The sequence below is a fragment of the Quercus robur genome, chromosome 4 (assembly GCF_932294415.1).
Source record: "Quercus robur chromosome 4, dhQueRobu3.1, whole genome shotgun sequence".
Lineage (NCBI taxonomy): Eukaryota > Viridiplantae > Streptophyta > Magnoliopsida > Fagales > Fagaceae > Quercus > Quercus robur.
In genome coordinates, this window is record NC_065537.1 from 79,274,649 (window position 1) to 79,301,413 (window position 26,765).

The window sequence follows — 26,765 nt, forward strand, 5'->3', positions numbered from 1 at the left end:
CAACTAAATATAAAATTAATAATGTAAAAATAATTTACACAATTATAAATAGAAAGATGTAAGTTATTTACAAAATAATGATGTGATGTGAATGGTCCAAAGGTGCCTAAATTTTCGATCAAAAAAATCTTGAGATATTGATCCTATCACAAAACGAAACGTGTCACTACTCACCACCTTTCGCCAAACAAAACCTGTCATGCAAACAGACAAAACAAAACATAAACATAATCCACACAACCTCCAATATAACCCCCCACCCCACCCACTCACACACACAATCTCACACCATTAACCAAAAAAACCATCTCTCTCTCTCTCTCTAAACATGGCGGAGGAGAAGCAGAAGCACAGCGGCGGCGGAGCAGGAGGAGGAATTGTGGCGGTGGATCCAAAGCCCAGTAATGGCCTGACTTCAAAAGTGATCGACTTTGTTGAAAAACTGATTGTCAAGCTCATGTACGACTCTTCTCTGCCTCACCACTATCTCTCCGGTAACTTTGCTCCGGTTCGGGAAGAGACCCCACCCACCACTGATCTTCTCGTCAAAGGTCACCTTCCGGTGCGTACAATTATCCTTTTTTTTTTTTTTTTCGTATTGTATAATTCTCTTCAAATCCTAACCGTTCATTTATTGGGAAATTTATAGTCGGTTTGGTAATAGCTTATTTAGCTGATATTGATAATTTTTTGTTGAAATTACTGTCTATAAAACGCTAAAATGGAGCTGAAATAGTACCAAAAAGTACAACGATACTTGATGTAAAAATAAGTTAAAGAGTAGCAAAAATAAACTAAAAATAACTAGCATTTTAAGTCAATGCCAAACGTAACCTTAGTTGTTTGGATTTTGCCACCTCATCAATAGTTTCCAATGACATGGCGAATTGGTGAAATGGGTTGTTTATATTTTTTTTGGATAGATACGATAGTATTTTATAACATGTGAAATTTCATAACATGTGAAATGGGTGATGTGTACGGACTATGTACATTAATGAGTGTGCAGTAATTAGTGACAAGTGATGAAAAATGCTAAAGATTACAAATTTTACTGCATAAGGTTTACAAACTGACGTGGCAATATGGCATCGAATGTTAGAATTATGTTTTTGTGATTGGTGACATGCCAGTTTGTAAAGACTATATAGTTAGCATCACTCATGCTGAATAATGGTAGTAAATGTTTGCTAAAATGTTGATGACGTGGCAAATGTTAAACCACTCTTTGATTATGAATTGTTAGCTACTAGTAGTTTAGTTATAATTTATAAATTGTTAGGATCTTAGGGATTTTACAATGAAGTAAGTAGTAAATGGATGGTTTAGATTTCGCCGGATTTGGACCCTCTGGAGTAAAGTCTTACTATTCATCCATTTTGAAAAGAGCGGATTGGATTATGTCATATTGTCTATAATTTAAACACAGATACCAAAATTATGATAGTTCACATTTTTTTTTTAAATGTTAATGACGTGGCAAAATCTAATACACTCATTTTAAAATGAATGGATGTGATTTTAGAAACTCCACGGTAAAGGATTTTTAATTAAGATTTTGTCACATCAACAATAATGTTAGTAAATTTTTGTTTAAATGTTGATGAGGTGACAAAATTTAACTTACTTGTTTAGAAGTGTGGAGGGAAGTTATGACTTGAGAGGATTATGACACATATGTATTTATTTATGTATGTGAGTTGAGGGTCTGTTTGGTATTTTATAAAATGAAAGGTCTAGTTGATCAACCAACCAAACAAAGTGCTATGTTTGAATTTTCAACATTTCTTTCTAAAATTGTTTGGAAGTTCCATTTGGTGTTTATAGCACATTTTGGGTTATTTTGCTGTGTAATGTTGCGATAATCTTGATACGGCATAATTTTCTATGCAAATATGGTGGATGTACTGTGTTTTTTTGTACTTGAGTGAGTGATACAAATTTGATATGTGGATCCTTTATTCGGAAAAAAAAAAAAATTAGATGATTTGGAGTTTAAAAATGCATAAACTTTTTGCACAGCTATGAAGGAACTATTATTTAACTTATCACTTAATGATCGATTATAGTTAGCTAGAGTTTGAGGCACATGTTGTAGACATTAGCTGATTTCAAAGCTTGTGGGGAAAATGTTAGATGTGAAAGCCTCATGATTAGGAGCTGTGAATGTTGCGCAACTTGTGCTTGGAGGCTATGCTTTGCAGTGCAAAGCTAAAGAGTGTTCATTATTGTTTTCTGGTGATATTGCTTTAGTATAATTGGGAAAGCAGCGATATTGCTTTCAGTGAATAAGTTGGTTGCAAAAATCTGGTGTTGGAATTTTTAAGACTGTATATAAGATATGGGAAAAGTTAAGATTTTATGCATGGAGTGAGGACGAGAAGTTTAGACGTATGTACTAAACAATCATATCCATGTGGTTTAGATGTGTTCATGGTAAACTGACAAGCAAACCAGCAAAAGAGAAATATATTAGATAAGAAGACATAGAATGGTGGAGAAGAATAAATTTGGCCAGTCACTTCCAAATTTTTGGGGCTGAGGCTTTGTTATTGTTGTTTGTTTAGCCTCACGTCCTTGAACTGAGCTATTTTTGGCATTCCTGTTACCATTCTAGGTTTTTCTTTTGTATTATACTACAGCCTTGTTGCTGGGTAATAGTGGTCCTTGTCGTGTAATAACCTGTCAATTTGAAGAATTCCTCTCACCTTGAGTTTGATATGTGCTATCTCGTTACTATAAATGTATATATATATATATATATATATATTTCATTTTGAGTAAATGTAGCCAATGGTTTGACCAATTATTCATTTATTCCTCCAATGCATCAAGCTGCATCTTATTGCCTCTGTTGCCCATGACATGGAATGTAGAATATGTCTTACAGGATTGCTTAAACGGAGAGTTTGTTAGGGTGGGTCCTAACCCAAGGTTTTCTCCTGTTGCTGGATATCACTGGTATGTCTTTTTTTAATTAATTAATTAATATATATATATATATAAGCCTGTCTGTGGAACTATTTACTGTAATTACTTGACTTAATTCTAAGTGAAGAAGAATATTCATTTAACTACTCTAAATGAAGGGTTTTTTTTAGTTCTTGTGAATGAAATTCAGATATTGATCAGATGACCATTGTGCTTATTTCCTTTGTTTCTCTCTTTGCAGGTTTGATGGAGATGGGTGCGTGATTTTCTGTTCCCTTATTCAAAAGAGTATTTCTTTTAAGTTTTTTATGAAGAAAGAGTTTGAAGATATAACTTCAGTACCACTTTTCCCACTCCAGAATATCATTAATGTTTCTCTGCTTTGTGTGTTTAATTTATGGTTGCTTTTTAGTGGCTACTCAGTGCCCAATTCTCTACATTATAAAAGTATTTTTGTCAAATACTTTGAAGGAAAAAGCTCCACGCAACAAAGAAAAAAATGCCAATTGGCTGCTCTATATAGTGAAGTGTCAGTTTTCTTGAGTCATCATATATGGTGGTTATATGAGCAGTAAACCCTTGTAGTTCATTCTTTAGTTGGCCAAGATCATTTGAATTTTATATGTGGTGCTTAGTTCTGAGAAATTTCACTGAAAATATCATGATTGTTCTGACACAACTACAGTTTGGCAGTGGAGCCAAATGAATAAATTTTTTAGTGACTGAATTTACATAATTGAAGTCCTCTAAGAGGTAAAATGATACATTTGTTCTTTTCCCCCTTCCACAGTTGCTTGAGGTTCCTTCCAGTTGATACATATACTATCTTGACATTAAATGCTGAAGTTTTACTTGTTTCAGTACAATGAATTGCCAAATCGAGCCTGCCAATGAGCTCTAGCTCAAATGGCACCTCCTCCCCTTGTAAGAGTAAGGTGGAAGGTTAGGTCGTGGGTTCAAGACCCATTGGGTGTGTGTGTGTGACTTATCAATTTAAAAACAAACTAGAATCACCAAATTGAGCTTCTTAAGAATGAAAATTTTCCCTATGATATTTCCCTATGTGGGTGTGTGCCAGCCAGAATATTTTATTGAATGCAACTGCCATGCTAATTTGTGAGTTACAATTGTTTATGATTTCTAAGAATACCTGGTCTTAAAGAGTGAAAAATAATCATGATGTGATCAAAACAACTTTGGACATGCTGGTGATATGTTCAATCATCAGGATTCAAAAGAAGATGTTTAGCTTGTTCTCCTTCTTTATGATCCCTTGGCAAGCTTAGGTGTCACTCTATTAGTGAAGGGGGAAAGGAAACTTGACTGTACTTTACCCGTGTCATTTTCTATTTTCATGATTTTTTTTTTTTTTTTTTGATAAGCATTTTTTTTATTTTCATGATGTTTGTTACGCTGTTTTAGTCTTGTAATTCTGTTTGGTTTTGGTGAAGCGTGTGCCTGTTTGTTCAGTGGAACATGACCAATTTCAATATATCCAAGAGCAGCAATCTAGCAAGGAATTTCAATATATCCAAGAGCAGTAATCTAGCCATCCTTGCTAGATTGCTGCTCTTGGATATATTGAAATTGGTCATGTTCCACTGTGTTTTGCATTATTTCCACTTTTTCTTTAATTTTAGAGGTTCATGAATGTTAGTTTATCCAATACTAGTCTGTTAAAGCAAGAAGGGATTAGGTGATATCTTTAACTTTTCAGTATGATTCATGGTTTGCGCATCAAAGATGGGAAGGCAACCTATGTCTCCCGCTATGTAAGGACATCTCGGATCAAACAAGAAGAGTATTTTGGAGGTGCTAAATTTATGAAGGTATACCAGTAAGCTGTGGGTTTCTTTTTTCTTATTTTTATTTCTGGTATGTTCATTGGCATGGTTCACGTCGTTAGTATATGCCCCCTTTTTTAGTCACATGTTTTTCCTGTGCATAATTACAAATCTTGAATAGATAATCATCAGTTGCATATGTTTGATTTGTTGGTCCTGTTGTATACATGTTTTTTTTTTTCCTTTTTAAATGTCATTACAGATTGGAGATCTTAAAGGGCTGTTTGGATTACTCATGGTGCACATGCAAATTCTGAGAACAAAGTTGAAAGTATTAGATGTCACATACGGAAATGGAACAGGTTAGTTTGTCTAGTATGCAACTTTTGCTCAAATGAAAATAAATCTGGTGAAATTGTGCATGTAATTTTTAGTAGAGTTCAAAAACATTATCCCATGTATAATTTTGCTTAATGTTCTGGTTGCTCAGGTTCTTTTTTGTTGGTTAATAGTGTGTGTATGGTTCTTCTATCCATCAAGTCCCCATATATTAGGATGCAGGTACAGGGCTAGGTTTCAAAGAATGAAGTGTCCAGATACATGCTTCTTTCAGACCTAGCCTGGCAAATATGTTTACCTAAGATTACGTTGCTCAACTTTTTTTTTTTTCCTTATGTGCCGAATATTGTGTTGCACACTTGCACTATTTACTTCCTTTATTTCATCTATCAACCCCCCACCCCGGCAATACCCAAAAAAAAAAAAAAAAAATTTGGCGGGTAAGATTTGAACTTAAAACCTACCAATTTGTCCCTAGCCTTTTACCAGCTGAGCCAGAAGTGTGTATGGCTTAATGAATATGCTCTCTTCCTTTAGTAGACACATGTATTTGTTGAATATCTCTGATACATGCACTGTGCCAAAGTATGTCTTTAAATGTGTGTATTGGGTATCTCTACATATTTTTTTTTCGTGTTTAGATAATCCTGGTGTGAAGTGCTAGACACTAAGTATTTGCCTCCTGTGTACAGCTAATACAGCTATGGTGTATCATCATGGGAAACTTCTAGCACTTTCTGAGGCAGATAAACCTTGTAAGCTTGTCTTCTTCTTGTGTTTTTCATTCTGAAAAATTAAAATGAAAAGGGTTGGTCTTCCTCTGGATTGCCATTCATATTAAGTAACCACTCTATTCTTTCATGGTGGGCGAAAAAAAATACTGAGAAATGCCGATTTCTTTGTCATATATGGACTCCATCAAGTAACTTGGTGGTATGTCCTTGCTTCTGATGTGGGATTGAAATTGTCTTCATTGCTTTATTCAGATGCTGTTAAAGTTTTGGAGGATGGAGATCTCCAAACACTTGGTATGCTGGACTATGACAAGAGATTATCACATTCTTTTACTGCTCATCCTAAGGTTGACCCATTCACTGGTAAGACATCCTCGTAAAAGCAATTTAGTGACCATGGTAATGAAAGAAGTTCTTTTAACTTACAGAACCTTCCATGCAGGCGAAATGTTTACATTTGGCTATTCACATACACCACCATATATCACCTACAGAGTAATTTCCAAAGATGGTTTCATGCATGACCCAGTACCAATAACAATATCGGACCCCATCATGATGCATGACTTTGCCATTACTGAGAACTATGCGATTTTCATGGATCTTCCATTGTATTTCAGACCAAAGGTATGTTACTTGTAAGTTGTTCCTGTTACAAAATACCATGATATTAAATAAATAAAGTTGGCATGCATAGTGATGAAAAGCCTCTCTGAACAACCCTAGGCTAAAGGAGGAGCCCTGCCCAAAGAGACTGCTGCAAGAAGGGGGGGGGGGGGGGGTGGTGAAAGTTAAATTTATCATTTAATTCACCTTTTCACCCACTAATGTGTAACCAGCTATATTTGACATTTTGATTATAAGAGAGAGCTGTACCTACACTTTAATGTGGCCTGCAACATAACAATTTGAACATAAGTAAGCTTGAAACCATTTGCTTTGACAATGTTCGTGGAGTGTTTTTTAAAATACAGGTATGGTTCAGCTGGCTGCATCATCCATTAGGGTTATCCATCTTAGTCTTAGTCTTTTTACCTCTCAATAAGCTTGAAATCATTTGCTTATACAATGCTCATCGAGTGTATTTTGACACAAGTATGGTACAGCTGTCTGCATCATCCCATTAGGGTATCTTGATTATTGTAATGAATAAAAAAAAGAAGCATGCTTGTCTTTCCCACTCTTTGGTACTGTTGAAGTAATTCTATTGTCTTTGAAGTTTCTCAAAATTCAGGCACAAACTCGATACTGCTGAACTACATGATGTAAAATCTAAAATTGAAGTGCCTTAACTAAAATGGGCTTGAAAAGGTCTTGCATCAGGATTTTGATGTTGATTTATCTTAATATCTGTAGATGTCATGAGCATCGGTATGTGAAATTTATATATCCTTCTTGAGTAAACAATTTTAATGGAAACAAATGTTCAGATCATTCTATGTCTCAGGTGTGGTACTTGGAATTTAAACCTTTATAATTTCTTACTTATCAAAAAAAAAAAAAAAAAAATTTTATAATTTCTTTCAAACACGCCATAATTCTGGAACAACTCCTCAGCATGCACAGTTGATCCCAAGATGAAATCTTATAATCTTTGCTGGTTCTCTTTTTAGGGGGTGGGTTGGGTGCAAGGTGAAAGTTGGAAAAGTGACCTATACAGGAAATTTTCTAATAGCATTGTTGAGCATCATATCAATCACATCACATGGAAGTTGTAATAATTGTTTACATTTTATTTCAGGAAATGGTGAAGGGGAACAAGCTGATATTCACATTTGATGCAACAAAAAAGGCTCGCTTTGGTGTACTTCCTCGGTATGCAAAGGATGAGCTGCAAATCAGATGGTTTGAGCTTCCAAATTGCTTCATATTCCATAATGGTGTGGTTCATGATTAAGCTAAAATTAATATTTATTCTGTTTTCACATATCCATACTAACCTTTTCGATGACTTCCTTCATTAGCTAATGCTTGGGAGGAGGAGGATGAAGTTGTTCTGATCACTTGTCGACTTCAGAATCCAGATCTGGACATGGTCAATGGGCTTGTCAAAGAAAAGCTTGAAAACTTCACAAATGAGCTGTAGGACACCTTCACCCATTTTATGATAAGGCAAAGCTCTATGTACACATAGGTTGTTCTGATAGTTGCTATTCTTTTCAGGTATGAGATGAGATTCAACATGAAAACTGGTCTAGCTTCACAGAAGAAATTATCTGCATCTGCTGTAGATTTTCCTAGGGTGAATGAGAGCTACACTGGCAGGTATTCATCAACTGTTTGTAATGGGAGATTTTGGGTTGTTTATTGTTACTAGATCCATTCGAGATTGCAAAATTGTTCATTCTGGCAGTGGAAGAGAGGAGCTAGATAATGAATGGTTATATTTATATGATCTTTTTTCTTTTTTGAATGTGTTCTTAAACCCGCTTTTATTTTGTAGACTATTTTTATCATTTTGCTAGTTTCCATGCTTAGTTTATTTTGTTCTCTTGGGTGTTATATCCTTCTTATGTTTTCCATCTAATTTTTTTGGTGCATTATCAGGCGACAACGATATGTATACGGAACCATACTTGACAGCATTGCAAAAGTGACTGGGATAATCAAATTTGATCTGCATGCTGAACCAGACACTGGAAAAACAAAGCTTGAAGTTGGAGGAAATGTTCTAGGCATCTATGACTTGGGACCTGGCAGATTTGGTTCTGAGGCTGTTTTTGTCCCTCGTGTGCCTGGCATTACTTCTGAAGAAGATGATGGCTACTTAATATTTTTTGCCCATGATGAGAATACTGGGTAATACTTTCCTTCCTCACACTATTGACGAATTTATATTCTCTCTTTTAATCTGCTGCTTAATTGTTTTGATTTTCAATTTTTTTGCTTTATTAGGTTCTTTCGCAAAATCTGGTTCTTTAGATTAATCAGAAGAGGAAATATTAATATGTTGCTATTTTCTCTTTAACTAAAGCTTGTTCCTGGTCATCATCCAACTTTTATGCACGATAAAACCCTTATCTCAGCATCATCCCTTGTGTAAACTTACCGATGTATTCTACGCAGTCATAGATTTCTTTCAGATGCTTTGGCCATAGTTATTTAACTAATTTTCTTGACTCAGATTTTAAGCTTGAATATTAATCATGATGATCTCAATTTTCATTCATAATTATGCAGAAAATCATCAGTGAATGTAATTGATGCAAAAACAATGTCACTGGATCCTGTTGCAGTTGTTGAGATGCCCTGCAGAGTTCCATTTGGATTTCATGCCTTCTTTGTAACAGAGGTCAGTGTTACGTCGATTGCATTTGGATCCATTTTCTTTCTTACATTCTGTCCTGCTAAATGTGAAATAACTTCATAATGGAACTTCAAGAGATTTGAAAAATCAAACTTTAGGACAAACAGGATTGATACGGAATAAACTGAATGAAGGCCAAGAAAAGTAAGATTATAACAGAGTAAGCAATGGAAATTGATAGTTATGTGATGCTTAATAGTGATCACTTTCACTGTGGAAAGATTGAAAGAGACATGGATTAGCTGTTATGGACAGCAGAAATAGAGGTGCATCTGGGATGTTATGTGCTCAACTTCATACTATTCAAATTTAGGGATGGAAACTTATTTTAGTTGACAGTACCAAATGCTAGGCAATTATATCCATGAAATGAGTTTGTGAATGTGTAGATGGATGATTGATAACACTACGATGGTTTGAATGACATCTGATGCATTTGTGAGTAGCTGAAGATAGCAGCAAACTGTAAAATGTAAGATGAGAATCATTTGAGATGGGTTGTACATAGAAGATGATTGTGCTGGATAGGGATATAATTTCATTTACATTGGAAGGTGCTACAAGAAAAAAAATACAAGATTGGCTCATAAACAAAACGGCCCTGGTACCTCATGATTTGACCTGCATTATATGGGCTCCGGAATTCTCTGCATGTATGGAGCCAACTGTCAAATTCACCTTTTTAGAGATTTTCCACCATTTTGGACTGTCTGGAGCTGTTTGCTTATCCATGACATGCCACTGCATATACATGGGTGAGGTGTGTTCAACTGTAGGGTTTGGGAACCATAGGATTACAGGATTTTAAGTGAAGATATGGCCATAATTAAATTAGATTGTTGAAAATTGATATGTTTCCAACCCTGAATATTTGGGAGACACAGCTTTGTCGACTTATGTTTGGCTTTTTTAATTGCATGAATTCAAAGGGGTTGAAAATGAGTGGACTTGTGTTCATCCGATGTTATGCCGCAGTTGAATCAACAATTTTGACTAATATCTTGCATAAATCTAGAGAGCATCGCCATGCATTTTATTGATTCCTTATTTTTGTGTACATTTTATGATTATTTTGTTATTGCTCTTTACCGTGATGGTTCTAACATACATACATTGTTTTTGCACAGGAGCAACTTCAAGAGCAAGGGAAACAGTGATTGCTTGAATGTTGGAAATCTCAAAATAAATTTAAGATGGAGAAACTGCAAGTGGAGACATATAAATGTAAATTATGTACACTAGACCTCTTTGGCAGTACTTTCCCAATATTGTATATGGAGATCTTCCAAATTTAAGCAGTAAATATACTTGGTAATAATTCCTTTTCCGACTGGGAAGTATTACTTTACAAGGAGGGAAAATAAACCAGAAAAGAAGTATTCATCTCAACAAAATTGACTTGGATCCAAAGAAAATACACCCCACATGTTTTTTTTTTTTTTTTTTTTTTTTTTAATTAAGAAATACACCCCCATGTAAAACAGTTAATTAGGATTATTGGTAGGCTGAATTCATGCTCAGGCAACCACCATTAACGTTCGGTGAAGTAATTATATGATTTGTATATATTTTTTCTTTCATTCAAAGTGTCTCTTAAGAGATGACTTAAAGAGTAAAAATATTAGCCAAATAAAGTCTGATTAAAATGGCACATTTTGACTCACTTCTGTGCAATGAGATCCTAGTACAAGATCAATTGGCACAAGCTCTGGCAATTTGGAAACTTAAGATTGTTTGTCAAGGGATTCTACATTTGTGCTATGGGATTAGTAAGTCTGCCCTACAGTTTAATTAGCATGGCAAAATTAACAATTAGAGGTGAAAAAACATACAACACTGAGAAACTAGATAAACTGGGAAGAGAGAGAGAGAGATCAAAGAGAAGACATTTTTTTTATTAGTGCAATGAAATGTGTAAAACTACAATCAGTACCAAAAATTAAAAAGAGGGAAAACATGTGTGAAACACAAAATAAGCAAAAAAAAAATAATAATAATAATAATAAATAAAATCTTAGCTAAACGCAGTTTTATTTAGTAAACCACCATTAATCTGGTGATATACCAAGGACAACAACACTTTGCAGCCACTAGCCATGGAGGCAAAAATCCTTGCGCACAAACACCATCCAGAATAGTCTTAGAGGACCTCCCACCATTCTAATCACATGGTCAATGAATGAAACATTGAATACCATCTTCTTTTCTTTCTTTATTTCTCTCTCTTTTTCTTTTGCTTTTGAACATGCAAGAAATTGATTTTATAAGTTGGGTTTATATAGGGTTTAGCTAAAGTGGGAATATTTATGACTCAAATATCACAAATTCATATTATCACAACTAATATGTTATAATGTTTCCATACTAAGCAAACGTATGGAATACACAAACTTTGGTATTCGCATTGTCTTTCTATATATTACAAGCACAGCATTGTGTAGATAGAATGTTAAAAATGGCAGGGTAAAAACATGATTTACACTCTAAAAGTTATATTCACGTTTGCCTCCTTTGTCCTAGAAATTTGTTCACAAATCTGAAATCTGTCCAGTTTCCTTTGTATTCGCAGATGTCATTGAATTTTCATGTTAAACTCTTGCCATTTCAAGCAAACCATGTGAGCAAGTAACAAAAACATTAAACCTCATGAACATAATACTAATAAGAATCTACTAGATTTTAGGATAGAGATAATTATAAAATAAAAAATTGGGATAGAGATGTAAAGTTTTGTTGCAGAATATGAACATAACAATTAAGTTCATAGTTTTTCCAAGATTAAAATACACCTTTAGTCTTTAGAGTTTGGTTAGGGATTATTTTTATTTTGCCTCTTTACTTTTCAAAATTTTCATTTTGACCGTTAATGTATGATTTTTTTTATTATTTTTTTTTATTGGCCTTTCATTGTTTTTATATAAGAAAAAAAAAATTTTGGCAAACCTAATACAGTTCCTTTCTAAAGAAATAAAATATTAGTTTATTGAAATATATGTTATTGCATCTTCCTACCAGATTAATACGAGGGGATGAAAATACTTGTTTTGTAGTCCTATCAAATTCAGTATTATGAATAGCTAACTTTAGTGTAACTACCTATTAAAAAGGGTAACCAATGGATAAGATGAATGAAATTTCCTTTTAAAATGTCTCAAAATAGAGTTCATATGATATTAATAATTTTCTATTTATTTTTAAAATTATTTATAAAATACAAAATAGTTCATATATATAGTTATATACATAATATTAATCATTTTGAATTTCTTCATTTATTTTTCACTTTATTAAAAAAATGTACAAACGAAAGTCAATAAAAAAAATTAGAGACATGATTTATTTCACAATATTTTTTATAATATTTATTGTTAAATTGATCATTTTCACATAAATTCACCATTAATATTATAATGTAAATGATACAACATTTTTAATTTTTTTTTTATAATCATAATTGCTATGTAACATGTTATATATGATTGAAGTAACATCATTTTCAATGGTTCTACCACAGACATTACTTTTATTATGTACTAATCACACAAGATAATGTCAATAGTTCTACAAAAGTTATTCAAAAATCTGCTAAAAAAACTACAAAATTCACTACACAACCTTTATAAACCCATGTGACAATGAATATGATGCTAGATTTCAAAAACATCTATATCTATATAATCTTTATATATATATATATATATATATATATATATATATATATATATATCTAAAAACTAAAGTTTAACATTTATTGTTGCTACTCTCCTGTTGAGCCATATCAGCATAGCATTTTGGTCTAGTTCAGTCTAGTTAGGTCCATTCGGCCTACTTCAGTCCATTCAGGTCAGTTCGGACCAATTCAGTCTACTTCGGTCCATTTTGGTCCACTTCTGTCTAGTTCGGTCAATTTCGGTTTATTTTGGTCCAATTCTATCCAATTCGGTCTACTTTGGTCCAATTTAGTCTACTTCAGTCTAGTTTTATCCACTTTGGTCCATTTAGTCTACTTCGCTCCAGTTCTATATGCTTTGGTCCACTTTAGTCCATTTTAGTCTAGTTCAGTCTAGTTCTATATGCTTTGGTCTAGTTTGTTCCATTCAGTCTATTTCGGTCCATTAAGTCATCTTCAATCCATTTGGTCCACCTGAAAAACACTATTACGGACACCCATTTTCATGCCCAATTTTCACATACTAAAGTGGTAAAAAGTAGTATGCAAAAAATATCAACCACTTCAATATATTGTGAAATTGAGTATATACCTAGATTTATTGTTTGAAAAAAGATATTGGGCACAACAAAGTGAGCAGTTGTAAAGGTGATAAATAATAATTGGTAAGTAAAAAATGATGTGGATATGGGGATTGGGCTAAGATGAAAACTTGTCAACCCAGTGAAAAATGTTGTGTATAATGTGTACTGTTATTCCATACTCTAGTAGCATTGCTCTCTCCTCTAATAACAACATATGGAGCTAGGAGCCCACAAGTTTGTGAATGGTTCATATCTGTGATTTTAAACTTTCCCATTGGATGTAGTGGAGTGACCAATTCGCTTGTCATAGCATTGCTCTAATTCTCTCAGAGAGAGAAATGGTGGAGGAGAAGTAAATGTACAGCGACGGAGGAGTAAGAGTAGTGGCAGCTGTAGGAATTTTTTTAGGGTGCTCACTAAAAAATTTAAATTATACAAAATCTAATAAACCAATATCTTGAATATTTGCTACAAAGCCAAAAAATTGTTGTGACTTCAAAGCCAAAAAAAAAAATTTAACTGTCATTACCATCAAGGAGAACTAACAACCACAATATTTTTCTTGATACCATTTTTTAAGGAAAAATGAAATTAGAAATTATTTTTATTGAATAGGTTGAACAGACTACAAATTTGAATTTTTAGCAATTTTTATATTTTTTGTTTTATAGTAGGTTTTTTGTTGAATAGTTAAATCACTTGTTGTTGTTTGGTCTTATCTTGTTTTTGTTCTTATCTTGTTTTTGTTTGTTGTTATTTGGGCTAATATTTATTGTTGTTATTTAAGTTTTTTTGAAAAAATTTTATAAAAGAGATTAATGATTATGTTCGGGGGCAAAATTTATTTTGGAATAATATTACATCCATAATATTTTTATAATAAATCTTATGCAAAACTTGTTATTGGTTGGTAAAAAAATAATATCAATATTGAGCCCAAATTAGAATCATTTTACCATATTGGATTTGTTGTAAAATTATTGTGAAACTATTGTGAATGTATCATTATTCTTATTTTTGTTGAACCCAACTTTTTGTGATTCTCAAGTCTGGGTGTTCAACATTTTTATTAGAGTGATCACAATAAGTTAGTTTAACATATAATTTGTTTTTTTTTTTTTTGGCAAATGTATGTATGCTATTTTTTGCAAGTCAGGGTGGTCCTGTGACCACCCGGCTTGCATGTAAAGTCGCCAGTGGATTGAATGACATCTGATACATTTGTGATTAGCTAAAGATAGCATCAAATAGACAATATAAGATGAGCATCATCTAAGATGGCTTGGACATTTGCAGTGAAGTTGATTGTAGGTGTATACTTTCATTTACACTGGAAGGTAGTACAAGGAAAAATACAAGATTGACTCTTAAGCAAAATGGTCATATGATTTGACCTGCGTTATATTGGCTCCTGAATTCTCTGCACTTTTTAGAGATTTTTCATTACTTTGGACTGTTGCTAAACCAAGTTTGATAGTATATACTTTGTGTTCATCTCATATTATGCTGTAGTTTTTTTTTTTTTTTTTTTTTGCTTGAATATATATTATGCTGCGGTTGAATCAAGAATTCTGACTAATATGTTGCATAAATCTAGAGAGCATCGCCATGTAGTTTATTGCTACTTTTTTTTTTTTTTTTTTTGTACTTATTATTATTTGGCCATTGCTTTTTATTCTCTTTTTCTAATATATACATTGTTTTTGCACAGGCGCAACTTCAAGAGCAGGGAAAACTGTGATTGTCTGATTGTTGGAAATCTAAAAATGAATTTGAAATAGAGAAACTGCAAGAGGAGACATATCCATGTAAATATTATATATAGAGGGCCTCTTTAATTGGTTGTAGAACTGACCCAATATTGTATATGTACATCTTCCAAATTTGGGCAGAAAAATAAAATTGCAATAATTCCTTCGGTGCGGGGAAGAAATATTACTCAATAGGAAAAAAATAAAAATAAAAATAAAAATAAAAACTCCTCAGAAGAAATTTGAGAGTTGGACTATGAGTCTATGATAATATGATACGAGGCTTCATTAACAAATTTTGCTTTAGAGAGAAGTCAAAGAACTCTCGCATATTTAAAAAGTTTGGAAATTCAAAATGATTGTTTGCCAAGGGTTTCTACATTTTTCCTATGGGATTAGGGAGTCCCATAATTTAATTAACATAACAAAAATAACAAGCATAGTCTGTTTGAGGTAAAAAAAAAAAGTTTTGGCGAATTAAAACACAAAGAATTGCTAAGGGAGAGAGAGGAGGGGATCAAGATGAACATTATCTTAATTATTATGCAAAGAAATGCATGAACTACAATCATTACCAAACACTAATTAAAAACTAGAAAGAAAGAAAAGGAAAGAACTTAGCCAAAGTTATATTATTGAAGTAATCACCATCAGCCTGGTGATATACCATGGACAACAACAACTTGTCTCTAGCCATGGAGGCCAAAATCCTTGCGCACAAATACCATCCAATATAGTCTTAGAGGACGACCCACCATTCTCATCACATGGTCAATGAATGAAACATTGTACACCAGCTTCTTTGTCTTTTGCTTTTGATCAACATGCAAGAAATTGGTTGCATATGTTGGGTTTATATAGGCTTCAGTCTTCAGCAAATTAAGGTGAGAATATTTATGAGTCAAGCTTTCAAATACCACAATTCATATTATCCCAACCAATATATAATGATATGTTTCCATACTAAGCAAACGTAGGGAGTACACAAGCTTTAGCATTCACATTATCTAGATAGAATACTAAAAATGGAAGTGTATAAACATGATTTTTCACATTTTTGTATTAAATATCTTTGTATTAGTTATATTCTTAATTAGTTGGATTTTTTATAGTAGAATTTTTTTTTCTTCACAAATGTGTCCAAGTTCCTTGTATTTATAGTTGTCATTGAATTTTCATGTTAAATTCTTGCCATCTCAAGCAAACCTATTGAACAAGTAACGAAAAACTTTTAATTTCGTGCACATAATAATAATAATAATAATAATAATAATACGAAACTACTAGAATTTATTATTTTTTTAAGGAAACTAGGATGGAGATAATTTAAAAAAAAAAAAAAATGATTTTAGGATAATGATGCAAAGTTCTGTTGTAGGATATGCAACTTCTGACCACCAAAGAATTCTCTTTTTGATGGCTACCACAAAAGAAAATTAATCATAAATTTAATTTAATTCCATGAGAACTCGAAACTTTATAATCTTTTTTTATTATTTTATTTTGAATTATAGTGATTTAAGTTTAACATGTAACTTGTTGTAAAAATGTTATAAGCTTTTGTTGTGGCAATAGACTAGTGAATTATAAATATTATTATTCTATGAACCATCAAATTCACTAAACAATAAGCATTATAATCTAATAACGTCATATAGTTTTCACAGAATTAAAGCATAATAATCTAGAATTAAAAAAAAAAAAATCGATAAAGAAGGCTAAGCATGTGTTTGATATTAACTTATTTAGTTTCTTGTTATTTTTTTTTTTTAAATGTGCTAAAATATAATTGTACTTCGAAATAATGGAATTTAAAAAAAACTATAAATAAAAGCTAGTAAAAGTTAAACCAGAAAGAAGGGAAAATAAACCAGAAAGAAGTATTCATCTCAATAAGATAGACTTGAATCCGAAGAAAATTTAGGGATGTAAAACAGTTAAATAGGATTATTGCTAGGCTGAATTCATACGCCGGCAACCACCATTCATGTTCAGTGAAGTAATTATATGATCTGTACATTTTTGTCGTTCAAAGCGTCTCTAAAAAGATGGCTCGAAGAGAAAAAAAAAAATATTAGCCAAATATAGTCTGATAAAAATGGCGTATTTTGACTCATCTTCTATGCAATGAGATCATGGTCTGAGCCTTTTAAGCTATAAAATCAACTGGCACACAAGCTTTGGCAATTTGGAAACTTAAGATTGTTTGTGAAGCGATTCTACATTTGTGCTATGGGATTAGGGAGTCTGTCCTACAGTTTAATTAACATGGCAAAATTAACAATAGTATGTTAGAGGTGAGAAAATGAAGAACACCAAGAAACCAGATAAACTGGGAAGAGAGAGAGAGAGAGAGAGAGAGATCAAAGTGAAGAAAATTTTTTATTTGTGCCATGAAATGGGTAAGCTACTATTGGTACCAAAAATTAAAAAGAAGGAAAACATGTGTAAAACACAAAATGAGCAAAAAAATTAAATAAATAAATAAAACCTTAGCTAAACGAAGTTTTATTTAGTAAACCACCATTAGTCTAGTGATATACCAAGGACAACAACACTTTGCAGCCACTAGCCATGGAGGCAAAAATCCTTGCGCACAAACAGCATTGGAATAAAATAGACCGAATAGAACCAAAGTGGACAAAATAAACTGAATCCGACCAAAGTGGACAGAATTTACTACATAGGACCAAAGTAGACAGAATAAGACTAATGTTGACCAAATAGGACCAGAGTGGACAGAGTAAACAAAATAGGACTAAAGTGGACAAAGTAGGACCAATATGGACCGAATAGAGCCAATGTGACTGAATGGTCCGAATTAGACAGAATTGGACTGAATAAGATCAGATGGTCTGAATTGGATTGTATATAACTTAGTGGACAGAATGGACTAAACAGGACCAAATTGGACCAAACGGTACTGAATGGACCGAATAAGAGTTTTGAATATTTATAATTTTTATTACATTTTTAGGGCTCATATTTCTAATTTCTAATGTCTGTTTTAGTTTTTTTAGTTTTTTAGGTTTTTTTTTAAAAAAAAAAAAAAAACTCAAAACTAAAGAATTTAGCCCAAATATAATAAAATTTAATACTTTTCAACCCAAAAATGAAAAAAAAAAATTGAGCTAAACTTGAAAAGAAAACCTACAAAAAGAATCAATTTAATGCCCAATTAGTCTAAGATATACTAAAGGGAACAAAAATTAACCAAGTGGAACAAATTGGACCGAAGTAGACCTAATTGGATCAAATAGAAATTGTTTAATTTTTAGGGAGAATGAATTATCTTCAAAAAATTTCAAAGAAAAAAGTATACATTATATTATAATACAAAATAATTATTTATTTCCATGCATTGCGTGGATCTGCAACTAGTTTCAACATAAAATTCGATCATTAATGCTTATTTTCAATAAAACAGCATTATAGAATTTCTTATCATTAATGCTTATCTCTTATCATTTTGATCTTTATATTTGTAATGTTATTGTTATGCTTATGTATAAACCTCTTCTATATATATATATATATATATATATATATATATTTATTTATTTTTGGGTTCATACTTACATTCATCACAATTCGGGGTTGATGCATTTTCCAATCACAAAAATACCTATGTGTGTGATGAATGAATATAGAATGTCTTATCACTCATGTGATTTATATTGCAAGCATTATATGAGGGTGACAATGAATCCTCCATTTGGAATTTGTAGAATAAAACATTTAGAAGAGCTATTTTGTCCTCATTGATTGTTTAATTAACATCTTTTCTGGCATGCATGAAATCTGTTGTAAATCTTGGCTCTAAGGCAGTTTCAACTTCAAACAAAAAATCGATACTGCATGATTTTGTGGCTCTGTAATAGCCACATTTCAGGTGTGTAAGTCTACCTTGAATATCCTCCTCATATAGTACATGACTATAATATGCATTGAATTAGCTGTGCTGACCTATGCTTTTTATTTGTCAGGACATGGATTAGAGGTGATGGCGATTAATTTTCTTATTCTCAATTTCATTTTAAACTTCATTTTGATTCTTATTTCAATACGAAATTCGGTCATAACTTCAAATTTGGTCATTAATGCTTACTTTCAATAAAATGGTATTATAGGAAGATCACAATTGCACTGAATGAAGGTCGTCCCCTCTCGCCAACCATCTTGCAGTCGCACATTGTAGTGTTTATAATTATATCTATAATGTCACTGTTATGTTTATGTTCAAATATATGTTTCACTCTAAATTAATTTTTCTCAAATCTACTCCTTATAATTTTTTATCTATCATATAAGAATTGGGGTAGTTTGAGAATCAAAATTTAGTACAAAAATAGGGTTTACCTTGAACAAATATTGTTACTAAAATGTTTATTTACATGTGTAATATAGTACAAAGTTTAGCTACAAAATTAGTTGTAACCTTAAACTACAACCTTACTCAATATCTTTCTATTGGAGATGGATTTTGTCAAATCCACAATTGGATTAAATTATCTTCTTATATCCTCCATACTTGCAAATTTTCTAGAAAATTAAAGATCAATAGTTATGTCATCAATAAATTATTTAAATTGTAAGCTTTTGTAGTTTAAAATTATGCATAAAATATATGCTTGAAAGTAAATAATTTTCGATTGACACAAAATTTAACTTGTGTATTGAAAGCATAAAGGACATACAATTCAACGGTTAGATTTTCAAAATATATAATAATGTTTATTTTATTGAGTAAAGTTGTAATCTGAGGTTACAATAAATTTTGTTACTAAACTTTGTCGTGTAGTATATAGTAAGTGAAATATTTTATTCCAAAGTTTAAGGATTGAGTTTTACGACATCTCTTCCTCTGCATTATGAGTTACTTAGATTAATTCAATACTACACCTATTTTCCTTAGTTCCTTCTAATCTAATAATTTTAAACTTTCCCATTGGACGTAGTGGAGTGACTAATTCGCTAGTCACAGCATTGCTCTAATTCTCTAAGAGAGAAACGGCGGAGGAGAAGTAAAGGTACAGCGGCAGAGGAGTAGGACGGGGGGAATAGTGGAGGTGGAGTTGAAGCCAATTAAAGGGCTGACTTCGAAGGTGGTGATAGACTTTGACGAGAAGTTGAGGGTGAAGTTGGTGTACCAACACTACAATTTCTGTACCTCATCATTATGTTAGGGATATAAGTCCATTTCAGTTTGATAGTACGAAATGCTAGGCTATTATATATGTCCATGAAATAAGTTTGTGAATGTGATGATTGATAACACTACAATGGATTGAATGACATCTGATACATTTGTGAGTAGATAAAGATAGCATCAAATAGAAAATATAAGATGAGCATCATCTGAGATGGCTTGGACATTTGCAGTGAAGTTGATTGTGCTGGCTAGGGGTATAATTTCACTCACACTGGAAGGTGGTACAAGGAAAAATACAAGATTGACTCTTTAAGCAAAATGGTCATATGATTTGACTTGCGTCATATGGGCTCCTGAATTCTCTGCCGTTTTTAGAGATTTTCCATCACTTTGGACTGTTGCTAAACCAAGTTTGATAGTATATACTTTGTGTTCATCCCATATTATGCTGCAGTTTTTTTTTGCTTGAATATTATGGTGCGGTTGAATCAAGAATTTTGACTAATATGTTGCATATATCTAGAGAGCACCGTCATGCGGTTTATTGCTATTTTTTTTTGTACTTACTATTATTTGGCCATTGCTTTTAATTCTTGGTTCTAATATATACATTGTTTTTGCACAAGAGCAACTTCAAGAGCAAGGAAAACTGTGATTGTCTGATTGTTGGAAATCTAAAAATGAATTTGAAATATAGAAACTGCAAGTGGAGACATATCCATGTAAAAATTATACATAGAGGACCTCTTTGGTTGTAGAACTGACCCAATATTGTATATGTACATCTTCCAAATTTAAGCAGAAAAATAAAATTGCAATAATTCCTCTGCTGACCTGGAAGTATTAATCAACAAAGAGTTCTTAATTACAAGCATGTGAGAGTTGAACTATGGCAATATGATGTGATGGCTCATTAACAAATTTTTCTTTAGAGAGAAGTCAATTAAGAACTCTCGCATATTTAAAAAGTTTGGAAATTCAAAATGATTGTTTCTCAATGTTTTTTACATTTTCCCTATGGGACTAGGGAGTCCTACAATTTAATTAACATAACAAAATTAAGTACAGTCTATTTGAGGTGAAAAAATAAAAAAAACAAAATGTTTTGACGAATTAAATTGGACAACAACAACTTGTGCCTAGCCATGGAGGCAAAAATCTCCGCGCACAAATAGCCTCCAATATAGTTTTAGAGGACGACCCACCATCCTGATCACATGGTCAATGAACGAAACATTATACACCATCTTCTGTATTCTGCTTTTGGACACGCAAGAAATTGGTTGCATATGTTGGGTTTATATAGGCTTCAGCAAAGGTGAGAATATTTACGAGCCAAGCTTTCAAATATCACAATTCATATTATCACAACCAACATATAATGATATGTTTCCATACTGAGCAAACGTAGGGAGTACACAAGCCTTAGCATTCACATTATCTAGATAGAATTCTAAAATTATTAGTAGGGTATGAACATGATTTTTCACATTTCTGTATTAAATATTTTTTCATTAAATAGTAAATATAATAATTCTAAAAGTTATATTCTTAGTTGGCTTTTTTATCGTAAATTTTTTTTTTCCACAAATGTGTCCAAGTTCCTTTGTATTAATAGTTGTCATTGAATTTTCATGTTAAAACTCTTGCCATCCCGAGCAAACCCATTGAACAAGTAACGAAAAACTTTTGATTTCATGCAAATAATAATAATACGAAACTAATAGAATTTTTTTTTATATGGAAACTACTAGAATTTAGGATAGAGATAATTAATTATTATTAAAAAAAATATATATGAGATAGAAATGCAATTGTAGGATATGCACCTTCTGACCACCAAAGAGTTCTCTTTTTGATGACTACCACTAAAGAAAATTAATCACAAATTTGCCTAAATTCCATGAGAACTTGAGAAAATCAAGGGACATGATAAAATTTCACAACATTTTCACAATATTTTCATTTTGAGTTATGGCGAGTTAAGGTATAATTTATTTTATTTTTGTCCAATAATTATTTAACATGTCACTTGTTGTAAAAATGATGTAAGCTTTTGTTGTGGCCATAAGCAATCGAATTATAAATATTATTAAATTAATTCTTTGAAAATCAAATTCATTAAACATTAAGCATAATAATCTAATGACTTCATATAGTTTTCACAGAATTAAAGTACACTTTTAGCCTTTAAATTTTAGTTTGAGTTTATTTTTATTTTGCCTCTTTACGTTTCAAATTTTTTATTTTGACCAGTTATCTTTGATTCCTCCGTATCTTATTTACCTTTCATTGTTCTTTTTTTTTTTTTTAAGAATCTTTTGACATACCTAATACCTTTAGGCAAAAAATTAATGATAAGTAAAGAAAAAAAAAAAAAAAAAAACTTCTTTATTGAAATATAGTTTTTTACAAGGGGATGACAGTGTCCATGGGTGCAAAATGGAGAGTGGGGAATGGTTTGTCCATAAGTGTATTCAAAGACAATTGGATACCTGATGACTCGGGTGGGAGAGTGACTGCTTCGGTAACAGGAGTGGATGCAAACATGAAGGTGGCTGACTTGATTGATGCTAGTTTGGGATGTTGGAAAAAATCATTTAATTGATTCATGCTTGCTGCCGTTTGATGCTACAAGGATCAAGGCAATTCCTATGTCTGACTCACCACAATCTGATCTAATGTACTGGGCTCTAGAAATGAGTGGAATTTAGTCGGTAAAATCTGGGTACCGTGCTTTATGTGATGAAGCAAGGAGTGGGGAAGCATCAAGTTCAAATTCGGGGCTGGTATCTGGGTTTTGGACGAATATATATATATGGAAGCTGGGGGTGCCGGGGAAAGTTAAACATTTTCTTTGGAGAGCTGTACAAAGAGCTTGCCAACGAAAATTAATCTGGTGAAGCGGAGAGTTCTGAGTGATCTGGTCTGTCACTTGTGTGGCCGAGCTGATGAAGACACGCTCCATGATTGTGGGGATGTGAGGCTGTCAAGCAGGGATGGGACCGTGACTTCAACTGGGTGAATCAATTTGAAGCTGCACAAGGATCATTTCAGGACTTGGTAGCGAAGGTCCTGTCAAAACCGAGAATGCGCGAAGTTTTTGCAACAACAGCGTGGTTTATATGGGCACATAGAAACAAGTCCAGACTGAATGAAAAAAACATTACCACTCAGCGGCATTAGAGATGCAGTAGGTAACTTTCTGCAACTGTTTCGCTCCTGCCGTGAACCACCTGTTAGTAACAAGGTGATGAGGAGACGCAAATGGACATCTCCAAACCCCCAGGTGATTACAAAGTCAACTTTGATGGCGCCATGTTTAACGAAAGTGATGAAGCAGGTGTGGGCATTGTGGTACGTGACTCAAGAGGATTAGTTGTGGCGGCAATGGCAGAAAAAATCATCAAACCGCATTCTGTGAAGTGTCTGGAGTTGCTGGCAGCAAGGCGCGCGGTGATTTTTGCAAAAGAAATTGGGTTACAACAGTCCCACTTGAAGGTGATTCGGAAACAGTCATCAAAGGGCTGTTGGGGGGTGGTATGCAATTCTCATCTCTTGGGCATTTGTTTAGAGACATTTTATTTCATGTTAGCTCCATGCGGAGTTTTTCTTTTGCTCATGTTGTAAGACAAAGTAATGCGGTAGTACATTCTTTGGCCCAAAGAGCAAGATTACCTTTTCTTTTTTTCTACTTAAATGGAGTCAGCTCTGTTGGGCATTGACAGTTTTGTAAGTGCTGATATCCATGTTTTGGACTCATAATAAAACAAGTACGCTGTCTTTTCTCTCAAAAAAAAAAAAAAAAACAATTATATATATGAAGAGTCTTGTAGTTATGTAGTATTGTCTAATTTTTCCATAGACTCTAATTACCTTTGTCATTAATATTACCAAAAGCTAACCTTACTATAATTATCAATAAAAAGGGTAAGAAACAGAAAGAGAAGAAAGAAATTTCCCCTTAAAATGTATCAAAATATAGTTCCTAGACATAGTAGACACTATATAAATACAGTTAATATTAATATTTTGAATTTTCTTCATTTATTTTTGCATCACCAAAATAAGTTACAAAGTGGAAAGTTAATATTCCTTTTTTCTTTTTCTTTTAAACACCACTAGAATACATAGAATTTGTAGAATGGAAAAACAAAATAAAACCCTTGAGCCACCGCATATTTTACAATTCTTTTTTTAATCAAATTATAATTGAAATAACATCATTTGAATTTGTTATGGTAAACATCATTTTCATAGAAATTCACCATTAATATCTTTTATTTTTATGGGTTAATGTATTTATTAAAATAATGTTAATGATATACCATTTTTTTTTTTTCATAATAGATGTCATGAAATATCATGATCATCATTTTTAATGAGTCCACCGTATATACTCTATACAACATTATGGTGGTATCCTTTAGAAGAGTAATGTCGGGTACATAAAAAAGTCCACAACCTTTAGCAACTCGTCACACAGCGAGTTATGAGTACCAGTGGTAAAACAATAGGTCCACGTCTTCACCACTCGCAACTCACTATGTGGTGAGTTGTAACAAAAATTGTAGACTTTTAAAAAAAAAAAATTATCTCTAAAATTTTTCATAAATAAAATACTCTCCCAGCATTGAAATGTTATAAACTAGTCATAGACTAGTGAATTATAAATATTATTAGATTAACAAGGGACATATAAATATATATGCTTGAAGATCATATAATAAATAATTTTCGATTGACACAAAATTTAACATGTGTATTGAGAGCATAAAAAACATGTAATTCAACGGCTAGATTTTCAAAATATGTAATAATATTTATTTTATTAAATAAAGTTGTAGCCTGAGGTTACAACCAATTTTGTTACTAAATTTTGTCGTGTAGTATATAGTAAGTGAAATGTTTTATTCCAAAGTTTAAGGATTGAGTTTTATGACATCTCTTCCCCTGCATTATGAGTTACTTAGATTAATTCAATACTGCACCCATTTTCCTTACTTCCTCTAACCTAATAATTTTAAACTTTCCCATTGGACGTAGTGGAGTGACTAATTCGCTAGAAACTGCATTGCTCTAATTCTCTCAGAGAGAAGCGGCAGAGGAGAAGTAAAGGTACAGCGGCGGAGGAGGACAGGGCAAACAGTGGAGGTGGAGTTGAAGCCGATTAAAGGGCTGACTTCAAAGGTGGTGATAGACTTTGTGGAGAAGTTGACGGTGAAATTGGTGTACCAATACTACACTTTCTGTACCTCATCATTATGTTAGGGATATACCATTTCAGTTTGATAATACCAAATGCTAGGCTATTATATATGTCCATGAAATAAGTTTGTGAATGTGATGATTGATAACGTACACTATAATGGATTGAATGACATCTGATACATTTGTGAGTAGCTAAAGATAGCATCAAATAGAAAATATAAGATGGAGCATCATCTAAGATGGCTTGGAAATTTGCTGTGAAGTTGGTTGTGCTGGCTAGGTGTATACTTTTTTTTTTTTTTTTGGGTAAAATTCGGAGAATTATATTAAATAATCAAAAGCAACAGAAGCCCGAGTGGAACGGGTTACAGCATTAGTGTCATAGTCTAGAGACTCCATAACAACAAAAGGAAGATTTTCAAAAGATACAAAAGGTTCATTTTGGCAGCGCCCGATGGTAGCAAGCAGGTCCGCAGCTCTATTGGCTAGGTGTATACTTTCATTTACACTGGAAGGTGTACAAGGAAAAATACAAGATTGACTCTTAAGCAAAATGGTCATATGATTTGACTTGCGTTATATGGGCTCCTGAATTCTCTGCACCTTTTAGATATTTTCCATCACTTTGGACTGTTGCTAAACCATGTTTGATAGTACTTTCTGTTCATCCCATGTTATGCTGCAGTTTTTTTTTTTTTTTTTTTTGCTTGAATATTATGCTGCGGTTGAATCAAGAATTTTGACTAATATGTTGCATATATCTAGAGAGCATCGCCATGCAGTTTATTGCTTTTTTTTTTTTGTATTTATTATTATTTGGCCATTGCTTTGTATTCTTGGTTCTAGAATATACAGCACAGGAGCAACTTCAAGAGCAAGGAAAACAGTGATTGTCTGAATATTGTTGGGAATCTCAAAATGAATTTGAAATAGAGAAACTGCAAGTGGAGACATATCCATGTAAAAATTATACATACAGGATCTCGTTGGTTGTAGTTGTTAGGTGCACTGCACCATGTTCCAGCCCACACTTTGTCTTAGCTCATTAAATGAGCTTGTAGAAAAATTGGCAAGAAGTCAACAAAGCAAAATGAACTTGCTGGAGGAGCTTGTCCGAAAGAGAAGAAATTGGGTTCATCTTTTCCTCTATAATTATGTACAAAAGTCCATCAACATTTATGAAGGGATGTACAAAAGTCAAGCCACATAAATGATTATGTGATGTTAAACTTATGCCATACACGTTGGAAGGAAGAAAGAAAAGAAAAGAAAGAAGTAAAAGGCATGGGCATTCGGGTATGG

General features: G+C 32.7%; 1 protein-coding gene across 2 annotated transcripts; it reads left to right on the plus strand.

Moving 5' to 3' along the window:
- Positions 1-272: 272 nt before the first annotated feature.
- LOC126723922 (carotenoid 9,10(9',10')-cleavage dioxygenase 1) lies at positions 273-26,367 on the plus strand. 2 transcript variants are annotated; one of them, XM_050427934.1, is made up of 14 exons: positions 273-562; positions 2,891-2,961; positions 3,173-3,187; positions 4,649-4,760; positions 4,978-5,077; positions 5,747-5,809; positions 6,041-6,151; positions 6,231-6,415; positions 7,530-7,668; positions 7,753-7,870; positions 7,952-8,053; positions 8,336-8,587; positions 8,969-9,080; positions 26,324-26,367. In XM_050427934.1, the coding sequence occupies exons 1-14, from the start codon at positions 329-331 to the stop codon at positions 26,351-26,353; spliced, it is 1,644 nt and encodes a 547-aa protein (XP_050283891.1). In that variant the 5' UTR covers positions 273-328; the 3' UTR covers positions 26,354-26,367. The 2 variants fall into 2 exon arrangements, with proteins under 2 accessions (XP_050283891.1, XP_050283890.1); XM_050427933.1 differs by lacking the exon at positions 26,324-26,367 and adding an exon at positions 10,223-10,422.
- Positions 26,368-26,765: the final 398 nt, after the last annotated feature.

Excerpts from the sequence above, each read along its gene's own strand:
- LOC126723922 (XM_050427934.1), top strand. The coding sequence starts at position 329 with ATGGCGGAGGAGAAGCAGAAGCACAGCGGCGGCGGAGCAGGAGGAGGA. Across the intron at positions 8,588-8,968 it reads GCCCATGATGAGAATACTGG|AAAATCATCAGTGAATGTAA; the intron begins GTAATACTTTCC and ends ATAATTATGCAG. Across the intron at positions 9,081-26,323 it reads ATGCCTTCTTTGTAACAGAG|GAGCAACTTCAAGAGCAAGG; the intron begins GTCAGTGTTACG and ends TATACAGCACAG.